The sequence below is a fragment of the Diceros bicornis genome, chromosome 37 (assembly GCF_020826845.1).
Source record: "Diceros bicornis minor isolate mBicDic1 chromosome 37, mDicBic1.mat.cur, whole genome shotgun sequence".
Taxonomy (NCBI): domain Eukaryota; kingdom Metazoa; phylum Chordata; class Mammalia; order Perissodactyla; family Rhinocerotidae; genus Diceros; species Diceros bicornis.
The window spans coordinates 27,492,547-27,507,949 of NC_080776.1; the positions used below are offsets into that span (position 1 = coordinate 27,492,547).

At 55.7% G+C, this 15,403-nt stretch overlaps 1 protein-coding gene across 4 annotated transcripts in view; it reads right to left on the reverse strand.

Annotated features, from left to right (window-relative positions):
- Positions 1–15,403, reverse strand: part of ANKMY1 (ankyrin repeat and MYND domain containing 1) — a 50,304-nt gene that overhangs the window by 12,844 nt on the left and 22,057 nt on the right. For 3 of the 4 annotated variants that reach the window (XM_058533333.1, XM_058533332.1, XM_058533335.1), the window contains 8 exons: positions 14,621–15,093; positions 12,233–12,404; positions 10,742–10,882; positions 10,201–10,341; positions 7,826–7,933; positions 5,797–5,928; positions 2,159–2,272; positions 1,652–1,817 (listed from right to left, as the gene is read on the reverse strand). In XM_058533333.1, the coding sequence (XP_058389316.1) occupies positions 1,652–1,817; positions 2,159–2,272; positions 5,797–5,928; positions 7,826–7,933; positions 10,201–10,341; positions 10,742–10,882; positions 12,233–12,404; positions 14,621–15,093 (1,447 nt within the window). Of the gene's footprint in view, positions 1–1,651; positions 1,818–1,916; positions 2,273–5,796; positions 5,929–7,825; positions 7,934–10,200; positions 10,342–10,741; positions 10,883–12,232; positions 12,405–14,620; positions 15,094–15,403 lie in introns of those variants that run through there. The other variant, XM_058533334.1, reaches the window with a different exon arrangement.

Below are 15,403 nucleotides of genomic sequence, written 5' to 3' on the forward strand. Positions count from 1 at the left end.
GCCTCCATCGTTTCGGATGAGAAATCAGCAATTAATCTTGTTGGGTTCCCTTGTATGTACTGAGTCATTTTTCTTTTGCTGCTCTCAAAATCTTCTCATTGGCCCTGGATTTCTGCAATTTTACTATAATGGGCCTATTTGTGGATCTCTTTGAATTTATCCTACTTGGAATCCATTTGTCTTCTGAGATGTATAGATCAACATTTTCAGCACATTGTGAAGTTTTCAACCAGTATTTCTTCAAATATTGTTCCTTCTCTCTCTTCTGATAATCCCATTACACATATGCTGATGTGCTCCATGGTGTCCCACATTCTTTGGAGCTTTGTTCATTTTTCTTCATCTTTTCCTCTCTTTTCTGATTGCATCATCTCTATCAACCTATCTTCAAGTTTGCTGATTCCTCTTCCTGCCACTGCTACACCCCTCCAGTGAGTCTGTCGTTTTGGTGATTGTACTGATGTTGAACTCCAGAACTTCATTTGGTACCTTTTAAAAATAATTTCTATCTCTTTATTCATATTCTCTACTTGATGAAATTCGGTCATCAAACCTTCCTTTACTTCTTTAACTGTGGCTTCCTTTAGTCCTTTGAACATATTTAGAATGACTATTTTGAAGTCTTTCTCTGTTAAATCTGACATCTGGCTGCTCTCACTGGCACAGTTTCTGTTGTTTGTTGTCTTTTTATTCCTCCAGTGGATGTGTTGTATTTTCCTATTTCTTTGCATGTCTCATAATTATGTGTTGAAAACTACATTCTAGACAATATACTATCGCCACTCTAGGTACTGGTCCATCCCACTCCCCCACCCCAGGGCTTGTAATTGTTATTGGCTTATTTGCTTAGTGACTGGCTGGATTATTTTGGTGAGGTCTATCCTCCACGCCCCCGCCCCACAGTGTGAAGCTTATGACGTTGCTCTTCATGGGGTGCAGACCTGAGGATGCCCACAGCCACCCTGGATGACAGTGGTTTGGGCAGGGCTTTCTTTGACTGTCTCTTTTTATGACCACCCCAGATATTAGCTCCATGAGTTGCAGGCTGATTGCTCTATTGGTTTTAAAAATGTCCTGGGATGTAAATTGCTCCTCAGTCTGTTCCAATCAAATGAAGGCTCTTTGAAGGGAATGTCCCTGAGGTCATTGTTGGATACTTGTTCTGACCAGCAGGGCAGGTGAGTGGTACCAACTCGGACCCAGGCAACCCCTGGCACTGGACAAACATGCCACTCCCAGCGTGCTCCCATGGTATAGCCTGAGGCCTCTCCTGGACCCTGGTCCTGACCCTCTGATCTCTCTTCCCAGGATCCTCTCCCCAGCCTGGGACCCCCTCCTCAATCTCTCTTGCCTGATCTCCTCAGAGGGCGAGACACAAGGGCCAGGGGGACCCATCCCAGCAGGCGGCCTGAACAGCAGCAGGAAAGGTCTCTGGTGTCCCCGCCCAGCCCAGCCCTCAGAGCCCACAGAATCCAGATCTTCAGGAACACGGCCCCAGACACCCAGGGCTCTTCCACAAGGTGGAAATCCCAGCGTACGTAACTGGGCAGAGCAAGGACTCCAGGTTGGCTCAGAGCTGCTTCCAGGAAACGCCTGCTCCCCTGGACCCAGGACTGCACTGGCCCATCTGGCCATGCCCACTGCCACCCACCTTTCTTGCTCAGGTACAGCATCTTCAGATCCCACTGGCTCTCCTTGGCGAAAACGGCACGGCGCAGCTGGATGCCCATGTATTCCAGGAGCCTCTTCCGGGCTAGAAACGTCTCCCGCTCTGCTGGCATCAGTGAGTGGAAGGGGCAGTGGGCGATCTTGCGGTCCTGCAGGACAGCACTGGGTCACTGCCAGTGACAGTGGGGCCCTGGTCCCCTGCCACAGGGAGAGCAGACCCCACTCCCGGCCCCGGCCTGTCACTGACACTGGGTGGGGAGCAGCTCCGCTTACGGCAATAATTATGAGGACAAACTGGGATAAAACTCAGAAAGCCTGCGACAGGCAGCCACGCCTGCAGGACATGCTCCGGGTGCCTAGTCTTCTCTTCCAGAAGGCCAGGAGCTAGCTTTGGTCAGAGGCATGACGGACCTTTGGCTCAGCTTTTTCCAAGGGATGCAAGAGGCCTTGACTCCACCGCCCATCACCATTGGGAGACTCAAAGCCATACCTGGTAGAATTTGAAATACCCGTAGTCAACGACTGTGCCCACAGCCACCTTGTCCCCCTGCGTGAGCATCACAGGGTTCAGGATGTTGGCCCCATAATTAATGAGCAGGTCAATCTGTGGAGAACAGAGTCTGTGTCACAGGCACAGACACCCCAGCCACCAGGAGGCGGGATCTGGAACCCAGGTGCCCATGTGTCCAACCGACTGCCCCAACGCTGTGACCCGAGTCGCCTGAGGCTTCAAGGCCCTCTTGACACACTCGGTGGACGGCAGGAGGGCGGCCCAAAGACAAGGCCCCTAGCAGGAGAGCAGGCAGTGCCCAGACAGGCTGTTGTCACGTGCATTACCCAGGAAGGCCACCCTCCCAGATGTGCGGAGTCAGCTAGAGGAACCAGACACACACCGACGTCACGGACAAGAAGTTAGGGTGGAACATCATGACAACAGCCATCACTGAAGTCAGGCTGGCCATTCTGGGGAGCCCACCCGACACCCCAACCGCAGTACCATGGAATTACACCACGTCTGTGGAGGCCTGGTGACGGTCCCACTCCCTCCAGACTGTAGGCGACACCAGGACAAACCCCAGGCCTGGCTTGTTCACTGTCCCATCCCAACACACCTGGGGGCACTCAGTGAGAGTGTGGATGTGTGGGTGTGCATGTGCGTGGTTGCATGTGTGCATGTGTGTACACAAAACTGGAAGCTTGGCTGATACGCTGGAAGGAGAGAAATGGTTGCCTAAAGAAACATGAGACCTTAGAAGATATGCAGGGTAAGGAGGACTCTGTGGAGGGCTGTGTGTCAGGCACCATTATTAAAATTAAATAAATGCTGACTTTCCTTGGTGTGGGAGTGTGAAAGAACATCCCTATCCTGGGAGATGCACGAAGAAAAAGTGGGATGAGTCATAACGTGTGCAGCCCAATTCTGGAGGGTGGCAAAGGGGAAGCACCAGAGAGACAGGCAGAGGAAGGAGAGGAGGCAGGTGGAAGGTAAGATACTGCTAACTGTGGACCTAGGAGCAGGGATAGGACGTCATTGAGCAGTTCTTTCAACTTGTATGTGAGTTTTAAAAAAATAATTAGTAAATGAAGAAAGAGGAAATGATTAAATAGTTGAAAAACCAACCAGTCGGCTGATTTGAAGTCTGGGGCAAAAACATGCAAGGTGTGTGTGGGTCATCTTGATGCACCAGAGAACAGGCAGCCAACAGAGGCTAAGGGGCACCACAAAGGGGCCAGGGGAGGACTCCCAGGGCCAAGGTTGAGACAATTTAAGATGAAGAAAAAGAGAGTCCTTCGCTAATAATTATGGAGGCAGATGGCATGGTTGAGGCCAAGCAGATACTGACCATCTAATTCAGGACACAGCACCAGAGGCCCCTAATCCAGGACACAGCATCAGAGGGCCCCTAATCCAGAACACAGCACCAGGGGGCCCCTAATTCAGGATAGAGCATCAGGGGGCCCCTAATCCATAACACAGCACCAGGGGGCCCCTAATTCAGGATAGAGCACCAGAGGGCCCCTAATTCAGGATAGAGCACCAGGGGGTCCCTAATCCAGGACATAGCACCAGGGGGCCCCTAATCCAGGATAGAGCCCCAGGGGGCCCCTAATCCAGAACACAGCACCAGGGGGCCCCTAATTCAGGATAGAGCACCAGAGGGCCCCTAATCCAGGACACAGCACCAGGGTGCCCCTAATCCAGGACACAGCAGCAGGGCGTCCCTAATCCAGGATAGAGCACCAGGGGCTCCCTAATCCAGGACACAGCACCAGGGGGCCCCTAATTCAGGAAGGAGCACCAGGGGCCCCTAATCCAGGATAGAGCCCCAGGGGGCCCCTAATTCAGGACACAGCACCAGGGGGCCCCTAATCCAGGATAGAGCACCAGGGGGCCCCTAATCCAGGACACAGCACCAGGGGGTCCCTAATCTAGGATAGAGCACCAGGGGCCCCCTAATCCAGGACACAGCACCAGGGGGTCCCTAATTCAGGATAGAGCACCAGGGTGTCCCTAATCCAGGACATAGCACCAGGGGGCCCTTAATCTAGGATAGAGCCCCAGGAGGCCCCTAATTCAGGATAGAGCCCCAGGGGGCCCCTAATCCAGGAAAAAAAAACCAGGGGCCCCTAATTCAGGATAGAGCCCCAAGGGGGCCCCTAATCCAGGATAGAGCCCCAGGGGGCCCCTAATTCAGGATAGAGCACCAGGGGTCCTCAGACAGCACATCTCATGGCCTATCCCAGGCCCAGGATTGCTCCACAACTCTCTTCTCATTTTATTTCCAAAAACATCGAGAAGCAGAGTTTACCCTCTTCAGAGTCTGTTTTAGACAGGACAGGATCTCAGGATAAAGGTAGGATCCTTAAAATAGGATCCAGAAACAGGATCTCAGGAAAAGGTGTCTTAGTTCTTTTTCAACACTAAAGTTAAACTTTTGTGAAGTCAAATAGCCTCCAGGAAGCCTGACTCTCATTCTCTGCCCCTCCCCCCCCTTCTTCTGCCACACCATGCCACCTCCCCACCCCCACACCGTGCTTCAGCTGGTTGGGAACCACAGTGTATATCAAGGTGGGGCAAGGGCAGCGAGGATCCCACCAGGCACCAGCGTCAGGGGGTGCCCACGGAGGTCCACACCGCGTGGGGGCCGGAAAGGGTGGCCAGGGGGGAGGGCTGTAGGCAATAGCACACAGAGGGGGCCTGCCCTGAGCTGAGCTGCCCACGGAGAGGACTCTGAGCCCAGGGGTGGGAGAGAGGAGAGGGAGATGCAGGAGCAGATGTGCTTGGGTGCCGGGCAGGGCCAGAGCAACAGGGAAGATGGAAGGGGGCTCTGGGGGGAGCAGGACTCCTGCAAGGAGTCTACAGAGCACAGGGCATGCTCTCAGTCACACATGAGCCCACCAAAGGAAACAGCTTCCAGCACAAGGAAGCCGTCCCCATAGCCAGGACACAGCACCCAGGATCCCTGCCCAGGACACAGCACCCCAGACCCCTGCTCAGCAAGTCCCTTGACCAGGATCCCTAGCCAATGCCCAAACAACATAGAAAAATCTAGACTCCTGTAGCCAGACCAAAGCCATTGCCTATGTCTTTCTTGAGACAAACCAGGGGACTTTTGTCTAGCCTGTTGAGTGGGTTTGCCACTTCACATTTTTTAGGGGTCCACCAACATCCCCAACCCTTACCCCAGGGCCAGACCAAAGAAGCCGCCATACACCCCAGACCCTCCACCCAGGGCCAGCCCCCTCCACCATCACCCCTCCCAGGGTCGGCACCCCTCCACAATCACTTCCTCCCAGGGCTGGCCTCCCTCCACCATAACACTCCCAGGGTCGGCCCCCATCCACCATCACTCCCTCCCAAGGCCAGCCCCCCTCCAGCATCACTCCCTCCCAGGGCCAGCCCCCCTCTACCATCACCCCCCCCCCAAGGGTCGGCCCCCCTCCACCATCATCCCCTCCCAGGGTCGGCCCTCCTCCACCATCACCCCCTCCCAGGGTAGCATCACCCCCTCCAGCATCACTCCCTCCCAGGGTCGGCCCCCCTCCACCATCACCCCCTCCCAGGGTCGGCCCCCCTCCATGATCACGCCCTCCCAGGGCCGGCCCCCTCCACTATCACCCCCTCACCAGGGCCAGTTTGCTGTCCATGTTTCTCTGGTGTTCGTAGGTGAAGTCGCAGGCGACACACAGGGCACTGCCCAAGCCCTTGGTCAGGAACAGGTTGGGGTCAGCTCCTTGGGACAGAAGCTCCTTCACAATCTGGACACAGACAGACTTGTCAGCACTCACCAGGCCGCTCCCCTTAGGTGTGGAGGAAGCCCCAGTAGCGAGGCCACTGCAGTACTGAGCACAGTGGCGGCCAAACCTGGGCCTCGCTGAGGCAGCCACCCGGGCACTTCGACGTAGCCTACCCACAGGTACCACTGCTGCCCGGCTCAGAGGACAATGCTGGGGTGGAGAGAGGGCATATGTTGGTTCCCAGGGAGGGCAGCAATGCCACCCGGGCAGCCCCGACCTGGCACTGTCTCTGTACACTGTCCAGTTGCTCTCAAGTGGTCCGGGTCCTGTCTTGCTTTCCAGCCCAGGGGCACAGCTGAGCCCTGCCACAGTCTTCCACCAGCACGGACCCAGGCGCACATCCCTGGGACCAGTACACCTCTGACCCCCCGGCACCTGGGTCACTGTGATCACCTGACCGGACACAGAGTGGGACACATCCCACTTGTTCCCTGCTGTGCCCCCAGCCAGTAGCCCAGGTGCCACCCGGGAAGCCAGGAGTGAGAGCAGCTGCAGCCAGACACAAGAGACACTAGTGTTTGGCTCTCTCAAGAGCTTACGTCCCTCAGAATGAAGCTCTCTTTGCAGCTGTGCCCCACCTATAATGGCCTGGCACAGAGCAGGTGCCCCATAGAACCTGAGTGAACAACTCAATGCACGAGTGAAGCGGGGAGGGAAAGGACAGGGGTCCATGCAGAAGTACCACAGAAGCCCCACCCTTCAGCTTCTTCAGGCCTCTGCTGAAATGTCACCTCACCAGAGAAGCCCTCCTGGCCACCCTGCTGAAGTAGCCTACTCTCCATCATTCTCTATCCCCTCATAACACTTATCATTACCTGAAATGGTGTTACACACTGGATTACGGTCTGTCTCCCCCAACTAGAATGTAAGAACTCTTGAGAGCAGAGACTTTTGTTTTATTCAACACCTAATGCCTAGAATGGTGCCTGCCTGGCACATGGTAGGTGTCAAAAAGTAACAAATGAAAGGATGAATGGGTGGATGGATTATAGTTGCACAGATGGAAGGGAGGAAGGAAGGAATGATGGATGATGGATGCAGAATGGATGGGTGGAATGATGGATGGATGGATGGATGTGTGGGTGGCGGTGGATGGATGGATGAATGGGTGGGGATGGATGAAAGGATGGGTGGTAGATGAATGAATAGATGGACGAATGGATGAATGAGTGGTGGATGGATGGACAAATGGGTGAATGTATGGAGGGATGGATGGATGGATGTGTGGTTGCGTGGATGGGTGGGAGGGTGGAGGAATGTGTGTGTAGGGGGTGGGTGGATGGATGAATGGGTGGTGGACAGATGAATGGATGGATGGATGGATGGGGTGGGTGGTGGCTGGATGGATGAATGGGCGAACGTATGGATGAATGGGTGAATGGATGTGTGGTTGGGTAGATGGATAGGTGGGTAGAGGAATGTGTGTGTTGGGGATGAATGGATGGATGGATGGATGAGTAGGCGGGTGGATGGATAGATGGATGGATGATGAACAAACACATTCCTTGGTGGCAGCAGTAGGTGGGAACTGGCCAGTGTGCCTTTCCTAGTACGTGGAGGAGTCGATGCCACAGTGCTGCTGGACAGGCTATTTGGGACAGGCAGGGGTTGTGATCTAAGCCCCATGAGGGAGCACCCACCCAGGCAAACCCTCATCCTCACTGCTCAATTTCCCTTCTACATCCTTCTCGCTCTAAGGAGCTCCATCCATTTGAGAAGGGATTCTCTACACAGCTTACACCGCGCTGTCTTCATGCCATGGCCACCAACAGCAAATCCCAATGACTAACTTGGATGAGGGGGCACTGGAGGCAGAAACACCACAGACGCATCATCAGTGGGAGTAGAACATGCTCACCAGGTCATTCCCACTGGCGATGGACAGTGAGAGCGGTGAGTGGCCACTCCACAGCATGTTGGGGTTTGCTTTGTGGGAGAGGAGGAGCCGGACCACGTCCCTGGCACACTACGTGGGGAGAAAGGCAGAAGGGCAACAGGTTAAAGAGGCGCCCATACCCGGTCCACCTGACATTGGCCATTAACTCAAATACCATAAAATCAATTTTGTCACTTAATTGCTATTTCCTCCACAACAACCCCTTGCCTGGCACACAGGATGGATAGATGGATGGGTGGGTGCTGGGTGGATTCTCAAACTGAAAAGCTGTTTCCTAGACGTTCATTATTTCCGATGGAAAACAGGAAGGACAAGCTATATGTAAACTGATTGAAAGCTTGTTTCAAAAAAGGGGAGAGTCAGGACCACATGACCATCGTAGCAGCGCCAGGCACATGGAAGGGGAGGCTGGAGGAGCATAACCCTCACAGGGCTCAGTGACCCTATAGGACACCAGAGTGTACAAGATGGCCAGCTCGGCTGTAAGGAGCACTTCCTGCGCGGAAAGGGCCCGTCCTCGCCTGCCCTGCCCTTCTCCCCTTGGAACCCCTCAGTTTTCCCCTCCTCCCTCCTCTTCGCCAAGAGGTGCTCGCAGGGAGTCGCCCTTTGCAGCTTCTATTCCCTCCGCTGCAAGGTCTCTTCTCCAGCCAGCCTCCCATACTGAGCGCTTTGCTGAATCTGCTCCCTCTGTGGATGTGCAGACCCCAGGGGCTGGCTGGGCCACCATCCAAGGCCACTCCCCGTCCCCCCAGCCTCACAGGCCAGGCCAAGGCTGTGCCAGCGCAAGTCTGCTGAGGGGCTCCTGGGAAAGCTTTCCCTCTTCTTCCTCTCCCCTCTGGAATGCAGACGTGATGGCTGGATTGCTGCAGCCTACCTCTCAGTACTGGGATCTTACACTGGCAATCTGTCCTTGACCTAATGATGATGTCACCTCTAGTGCCTCCTAACTTTGTTTCCCCAACACTTTTCTCCATCTGAGATCAGTACAAAGGACACAGGAGTGTGAGTTGGAAAGCACTGTGTTCAAAGCCCAGGCCTTGCACTTCCTGACCAGGGGCCTTGGCCAGCCTGCTTTCTCAGAGCCTCGTCATCCCCACTCCTGGCGTGGGCTCATGGCACCCATCAGCAGGTTCTGGTCAGGGCGGTGGCCCAGGCCCAAGGAGGCTTTAACAAGACAGGGATGTTCTGAAGCAAGGAAGCCTGTGGGGCCCCCACCTCCCCTTCCCAGCATCGCCCGGGTACCCACCCTCACAGAGGTCCCCACACCCTCACCTCAGGGCAGCACCCTCTGCGGTGGCAAAAAGAACCACGAGGCCGGCTGCTATTTTCACTTATGGGTGGGTAACCTGAGGCTCAGTGTATTATGTGCTCAGCGGCTTACTGGTCCAGGCTGCACTGCCCACTACACCGCGGAGCTGAGGCCTGGCTCCCCAGCTCCCCCCACACCCATCCCGGCCACTCAGCCTCCTCTGAGGGGTTCCCGCGCCTACCCTGCTGGGAATTAATCCCCAAGGCAGACAAGAGGCAGCAACTGCAGGGCCAGAGGGACCCGGCCCAGGCTCTGCAAGACGGGATCACGGCCAGGGTTCCCCGTCAGAGGGTGACAGACGAGCACAGGTCAGTTACAGCTCAGGCCAGCGCTCCCAAACGTGCTTGACCAGGCCCCATAGTAAGAAAGTGATTTCACATTGCGACCCTGGCCCCACCTGGTGTGTGTGTAGGCATGTGTGTGACGTGTGTCCCCAAAACCTGTTCTGAAACAACATTTTGATACACGAGTTACACACGATGCCTTCTGACATTTTCTATTCTACCTTCACCTAGTGTGTTCTATTCCATCGTGGATGTGACCCATTCCACAGATTCTGAGACCCATTCAGGGAGGATGACCTGCAGTTTGAGAACCGCTGGCCTGGACCAGGGCAGTCAGGGCCCTGTGGGGAGGGACCGACATCCCAAGGTCTGCCCCCTTAGCTGCTGGGCCCAAGGCCCGGCCCATCTTGCCCAGGGCTGTTAGCTCACTGTCCTGCCTCCAACATACACACACGTGCACAGACATCACCCAAGCACACACATACATGCACATGTACACACACGCACACACAGACACACACGGACTGACCTACAAGTACAAACTCACACCCAGATACACTTGCATATATGCAGGTACATGCACACCTGCACGTGCACACAAAACACACACATACACACTCATGTACATGCACTTACACATGCACACCGAAGGCACTCACACGTGCACAGATGCTTGTTCACACACACGCCGCACACACATGCTGCACACAGCTCCCGCCCAGCCCGGGGAGGCCCTGGCTCACGCTGCTGTTGTCTTCACGCTCGCAGGCCACGTGCAGAGCCGTCCTGCCCCCCTCATCTGGGGCAGATGTGTGCTCGCTGTAGTAGACGCTGGGCGGGCCTGCTTCATCACTGAGCTTCAGGCTTGAAGGCGACAGGTCCAGCTGTGTGCAGACAGAGGGGTCAAGTACTGGCCCCCGAGCCTCTCCCCCAAGTGCCTGGAGACCAGCAACCTGCCCAACCAGGCCAGGCCACAAGTCCCCTGCAGGTCTGAGGCACCATCCCGTGAAACCCTCTTGAAAGTTGAAGCGCAGGCCCCGTGTGCTTTCTGAGCCACCCTGGCACCCATGAGGGTCAGAGTCATTCTCGCCCCTCCCCTCTCGGCTCTCACGTGCGGTGAGCTGTGCACACACTGCGCAGATCAGGCTGGTTGGGGGCGCACACAGAGCATTAAGCACCCTCACTAGGGACAAGTGAAATTGTGAACTAATGAACGATATTGTCTACACAGAGACCCCCAGGCCCACAGCACCCCTGCCCCTCCCGCGTGGCAGGACGGTGCACCTTGACTGGCTCGTACACGTCGTCCTGGTCGGCTGCCCTGGCATCCACGTCGGTGATGGCATGAAGCAGCAGCTCGGTTATCTTGACGCCCTCTTCCCCGGGAAGGGCGGCTGCAATGTGGAGGGGGGTCAGGGCCTGCAGCTGCAGAGGAGACGCAGGCGAGGTGAGGGTGCGGTTCCCAGGCAAGTGACACCCCCGGTGTGAGGGCCAGGGGCTCAGCGCGAACGAGGCCAGGGAAACTCTGTCCAGGACGAGAGCACAGCCACCCGCCCCACACCTGTCTGAGAGTCCCACAGCAGCGCCTTCTCACCAGCCCCTCGTGACATTCAGGACAACGAGGCCCACCCACAATGGACCACGGACATGTCCGTTCCAATTCCTAAGATCCTTACAGCTGCCAGAGAGGAGGCAGACCAGAAGGACCAGCTTCATTTGAGACCAACTGTCCCTACCTTCCTCTAAGAAGAGCCCCGGCCCTCCCTGCCAGGACCTCCTTCAGAGTCCACTGCACAGATGGCCACACAGCTCCTGATTCTAGTCCCTACCCCCAGGCCTGTCCATGCTCCATCCCCTGCAGCCTCTGACCACCGGTTGAGAGAGTTGCTGGAGGACTGTCTCTGGGCGGTGTTCGGTCAGCAACGGGCACACAGAGAGGTCAGGGGGACCCGGCCCTGGAGGGAGCACAGCCAAGGCGGAGAGAGAACCCAGCAGAAGCATGCAGCACACCTCCGTCAAAGTGGAGGACTCGCCAGTCTGCTCCTCCCAACCCAACCTTCAAAGCAGGATCCCACGGAAACAGGCAGGCACCCTTGGAGAAAGGCTGGAAGGAGGCTCAGAAACCACTGACATGAGTCCACTGTGCACAAAGCTGGCGCAGGGGTGCAGATATGCTCAGGGAGGAGTGGGCATTCTCATGGTACCTATCTGACATTACCTACTCAACATTCTAATAAAACAAAACTTCCATTTGAAAGATGAATGTGTAAATAATAGACTCTTGATTGGGAATGGATGAAGGGATGGATGGATGAATGAATGGACAAAAGAGTGAGTGAGTGATGTCTGTGCCAAGTTTAAAGGTTGTAACCTTAGTCAGTTTCAAAGATGGAGCCCAGTCAGTAAACCTAAAAAGTTACTATGAAATTATCCTGGGTCTTACACTGAAAATTCCCCCTTCCTGCACTACTTTACATCACACCCAGAAAAGAAGAGGAAAATGGACAGCTTGGCCAAGGAGCCTGGAAGGCGAGACCCGCCTGCCACCGAGCAGGGACCAGCACAAACAAAAACTGTCAGCCTCTGCAGCCTCAACATCGTCTAAATATGACAAAGAGCCTAAATAGGTGACTGGATGGGTGTTTACACAAGCAGAGAAGAAAAACAGAATTCTACAAGTGAATTTCAAAAGCTAGCGCTCTGACCTCAAACCACCATGGGCCTCCTTTCTGGCCCACCCCTTCCCCCCACCTCCCCTCGCCAGTGGGGTTCCACCTCGGGGGAGAGCTGGATGTCGGTCCTGGCCCCATTCTCCAGCAGCAGCTTTACTCCCTCCACGTCCCCAGCCTTCACAGCGAAGAACAGGACCTGCATGGGTATGCGGCAGCAGTTGGGGTCGGCGCCCCGGTGCAGCAGGAGGTTGATGGTCAGCCACCTGTTTCTGTGTCTGCAAGAATCAGCGTGACACAGTCACAGGCTGGAGGAGAGGCACAGGCGGCTCACGGCTAGCTGTCTGACGGCACCCCCGGTCAGGACAGGCGCCCCCCAGGGGACGATGCTCTGGAGGGCACTGAGCTCCTAACACCCTGAGCCCCAGGGTCCTGCCTGTCCAAGACCTCTGGCCCCTGACCTGGGGTCGGGGCAGCCCACCTGTCGCCAAACCACCCTGAGCGAGCCAGCCTACCCAAGCTAAGTCCAGTTGCAGTCTTACCCAGTCAGCCCGGAGTGGTCACTTAGCCTCGCTAAGGTCACCTGGGAGATGGGGTGTGGGGTGGGGACCAGCCCTCCCTCCAGGGGTGGCTGTGAAGTGACGACGTAGAACACCTGGTGCATGTAGGGCACAAGAGTGTAACTCGCACACACATATATGCACACACACACACACACACACCCATACACACAGACCACACACATACACACACCACACACAACACACACACAACACACCCATACACACAGACCACACACACACACACACACACACGAACACACCACACATGTGACACATACAACACACCGACATACCTACACAATACACACACACATCACACACACCACACACACATGCACACATGCACATCCACACTGGTGCACACACCACCTATACACACTGGCACACAAACACAACACGCACATTAGCACACATATCTCTTATGAGGAGCACAGAGCTGGCACCAGTGGGGAAGCTGTGCCAAGACCTGGACCTGGAGAGGCTGGGGGGTGGGGCAGGGACGGGCAGCCTCACTGGGCGGGGGGAAGGTGAGGGAGGGGTGGAGCAGGCCTCAAGAACAGCAGACAGACTGGGCAGGTAGAGGGTCTAGGCTAATCCCGCTGACCCCATGGCCAGCATAGAACCGTGTCAGCAGACAATATGCGATGGGCGCACGTGTTCCAAAATTCTCATTTTCACTGAAAGCTGAAATGTCACCACTGACAACACACAGTGTCATGTCTTCCTTACAGCGGATGGCCATTCGGAAGAACAAATAGCCACAGTGCGCCAGCTGGCCGCTCTTTCAGGGAAAGGGGTGTCCCAGGGGGAAAGATGGCAAATTCCATTTGTGACTCCAGCCATCGGAGAACTGCACTGCTCGAGATAACCATCCTCCCGTGGTTTGTCCTCCCATTTCGTTACACAGAACATTCTCACAGGGCATGGACTCAGGGATCGAGCTGTTACACAATCATTTGTGTGGCTTCATCAAGCGCGTTCTCAGGTAAAGCTGGCGTTCTCTTGTGTGCGCGTGCAAAAACGCAATGCAATGTCACACAGGGAGATGGCAGATACGCTCTTAGGATTATTATGGGAATCACGTCTACCTCACAGACTGCGTGAAAGGGTTTGGGACACCCAGGGGTACATGGGCCACACTTTGAGAACTGCTGGTCTAGACAGTGAGGGCAGGGGTGTGTGCGGGTGTGGGCAAGTGTGTGGGGAGATGGGGGTATGGTAAGTGTGTGTGTGTGAGTTTAGGGGGGTGAGTATGTGTCCATGGGTGACTGTGTGCAGGGGAATATGTGTATGGGCAAGTGTGTCTGTGGGTGAGTGTGTGGGGGCGAACATGTGGAGGGCGTAAGTGTGTGTGTAAGTGTGTGGGGATAGGTGTCCATGGATGAGTGGGGGGGACAAATGTGTTGGGGGTGGAGAGTGTGTGTGTGAGTGTAGGGGAGTATGTGTCCACGGGTCAGTGTGTGCAGGGGAGTGTGTGTGTGGGCAAGTGTGTATCCATAGGTGAGTGTATGCAGGTGAATGTGTGGATCCCCCCATGGGTGAGTGGGGGGAGGCGTGAGTGTGTGTGTGGGAAAGTGTGTGTGGGAGTGTGCATGTGGGGGCCGGGGGGGTGCAGTGAGTGTGAGCATCCACGTGGTACCCACCGCCCGTGCGCCAGTCCGGGCACATTTCCTGGACTCCCCCAGGCCAGGCCCCCAGCACTGAGCCACGCAGAGGTCAGCTCTTCCTGGGACTCTCATGCAGATAAAGCACAGAACGGCCCATAACACAGCATTCGGGCAGGCTGTCAGGGTGTGGAACTCGCAGATGATGGGACACACATCTCTAGAAACAGTCCCTCCCGGTGGAACAGGGAAGTGATGCTGATCCACTGAGCAAGCGATTCCCTAAACGTGACCCTCAGCCTCACCACCCGAGCACCAGTGACCTACTCAATCATGGAGAGCGCCATCTTCCTCATGGTCCCTTGGTCAGAGTAGGTGGTGCCCAAGGAGGGGGCCTTCAGCATGCTGTGGGCCCTGGCACTCTTCTCCACGATAGCCCGTGAGAGCTCAATGGAGAAGCTGTGCACACAGAGGGTGGACTCGAAGCTCGTCCCATCGCTGCCCAGCGAGCACATGTCCAGGTTCCCCAGCACGTCGTCCAGCCCCTTCTCCAGGTCGCTGGCGCTGCCCGTCCGCGATGTGGACTCCCACCGCTGCAGGCTGCTCCTCCGGTCAGTGGACTCCCGAGACAGCTGGCTGCCCGGAGAGAGGCCGTTCTCCCGGCTGCCGGGCACCACAGACAGTGCCTTTACTTCCTGGGTGCTGTGGCTGGGCACAGATTCCTCACGCGAGACTGACTCCACTGCCGCTTCGGGGAGTGAGAAGGAATGGTTTGGAATTACTAGGATTTTTGGAGCTGCCTTTGGAAAGTACAAAAATACATATCATTAGAAGAAAGAAGAAATCAGAGTGACAACCCCATTAAGCCACCTTCTTTATCATGAGAGTGGCCTTCGAAGCACCCAGACTGACAAGGCTAACGCAGCTCTGCCCATGCACCTTTCCGAAAACCCATAGAGAGAAAACCACACCCCTTGGGTGCATCGCATAGAAACCTCAGCCACACAACAGCCACCAGCCACACGTGGCGACTGAGCTCTCCAAACGAGGCCCTTCCAGAACCGTGGTGCATCAGAAGTGTGTAGAGACCAGAAAAAGAATGCAAAATGT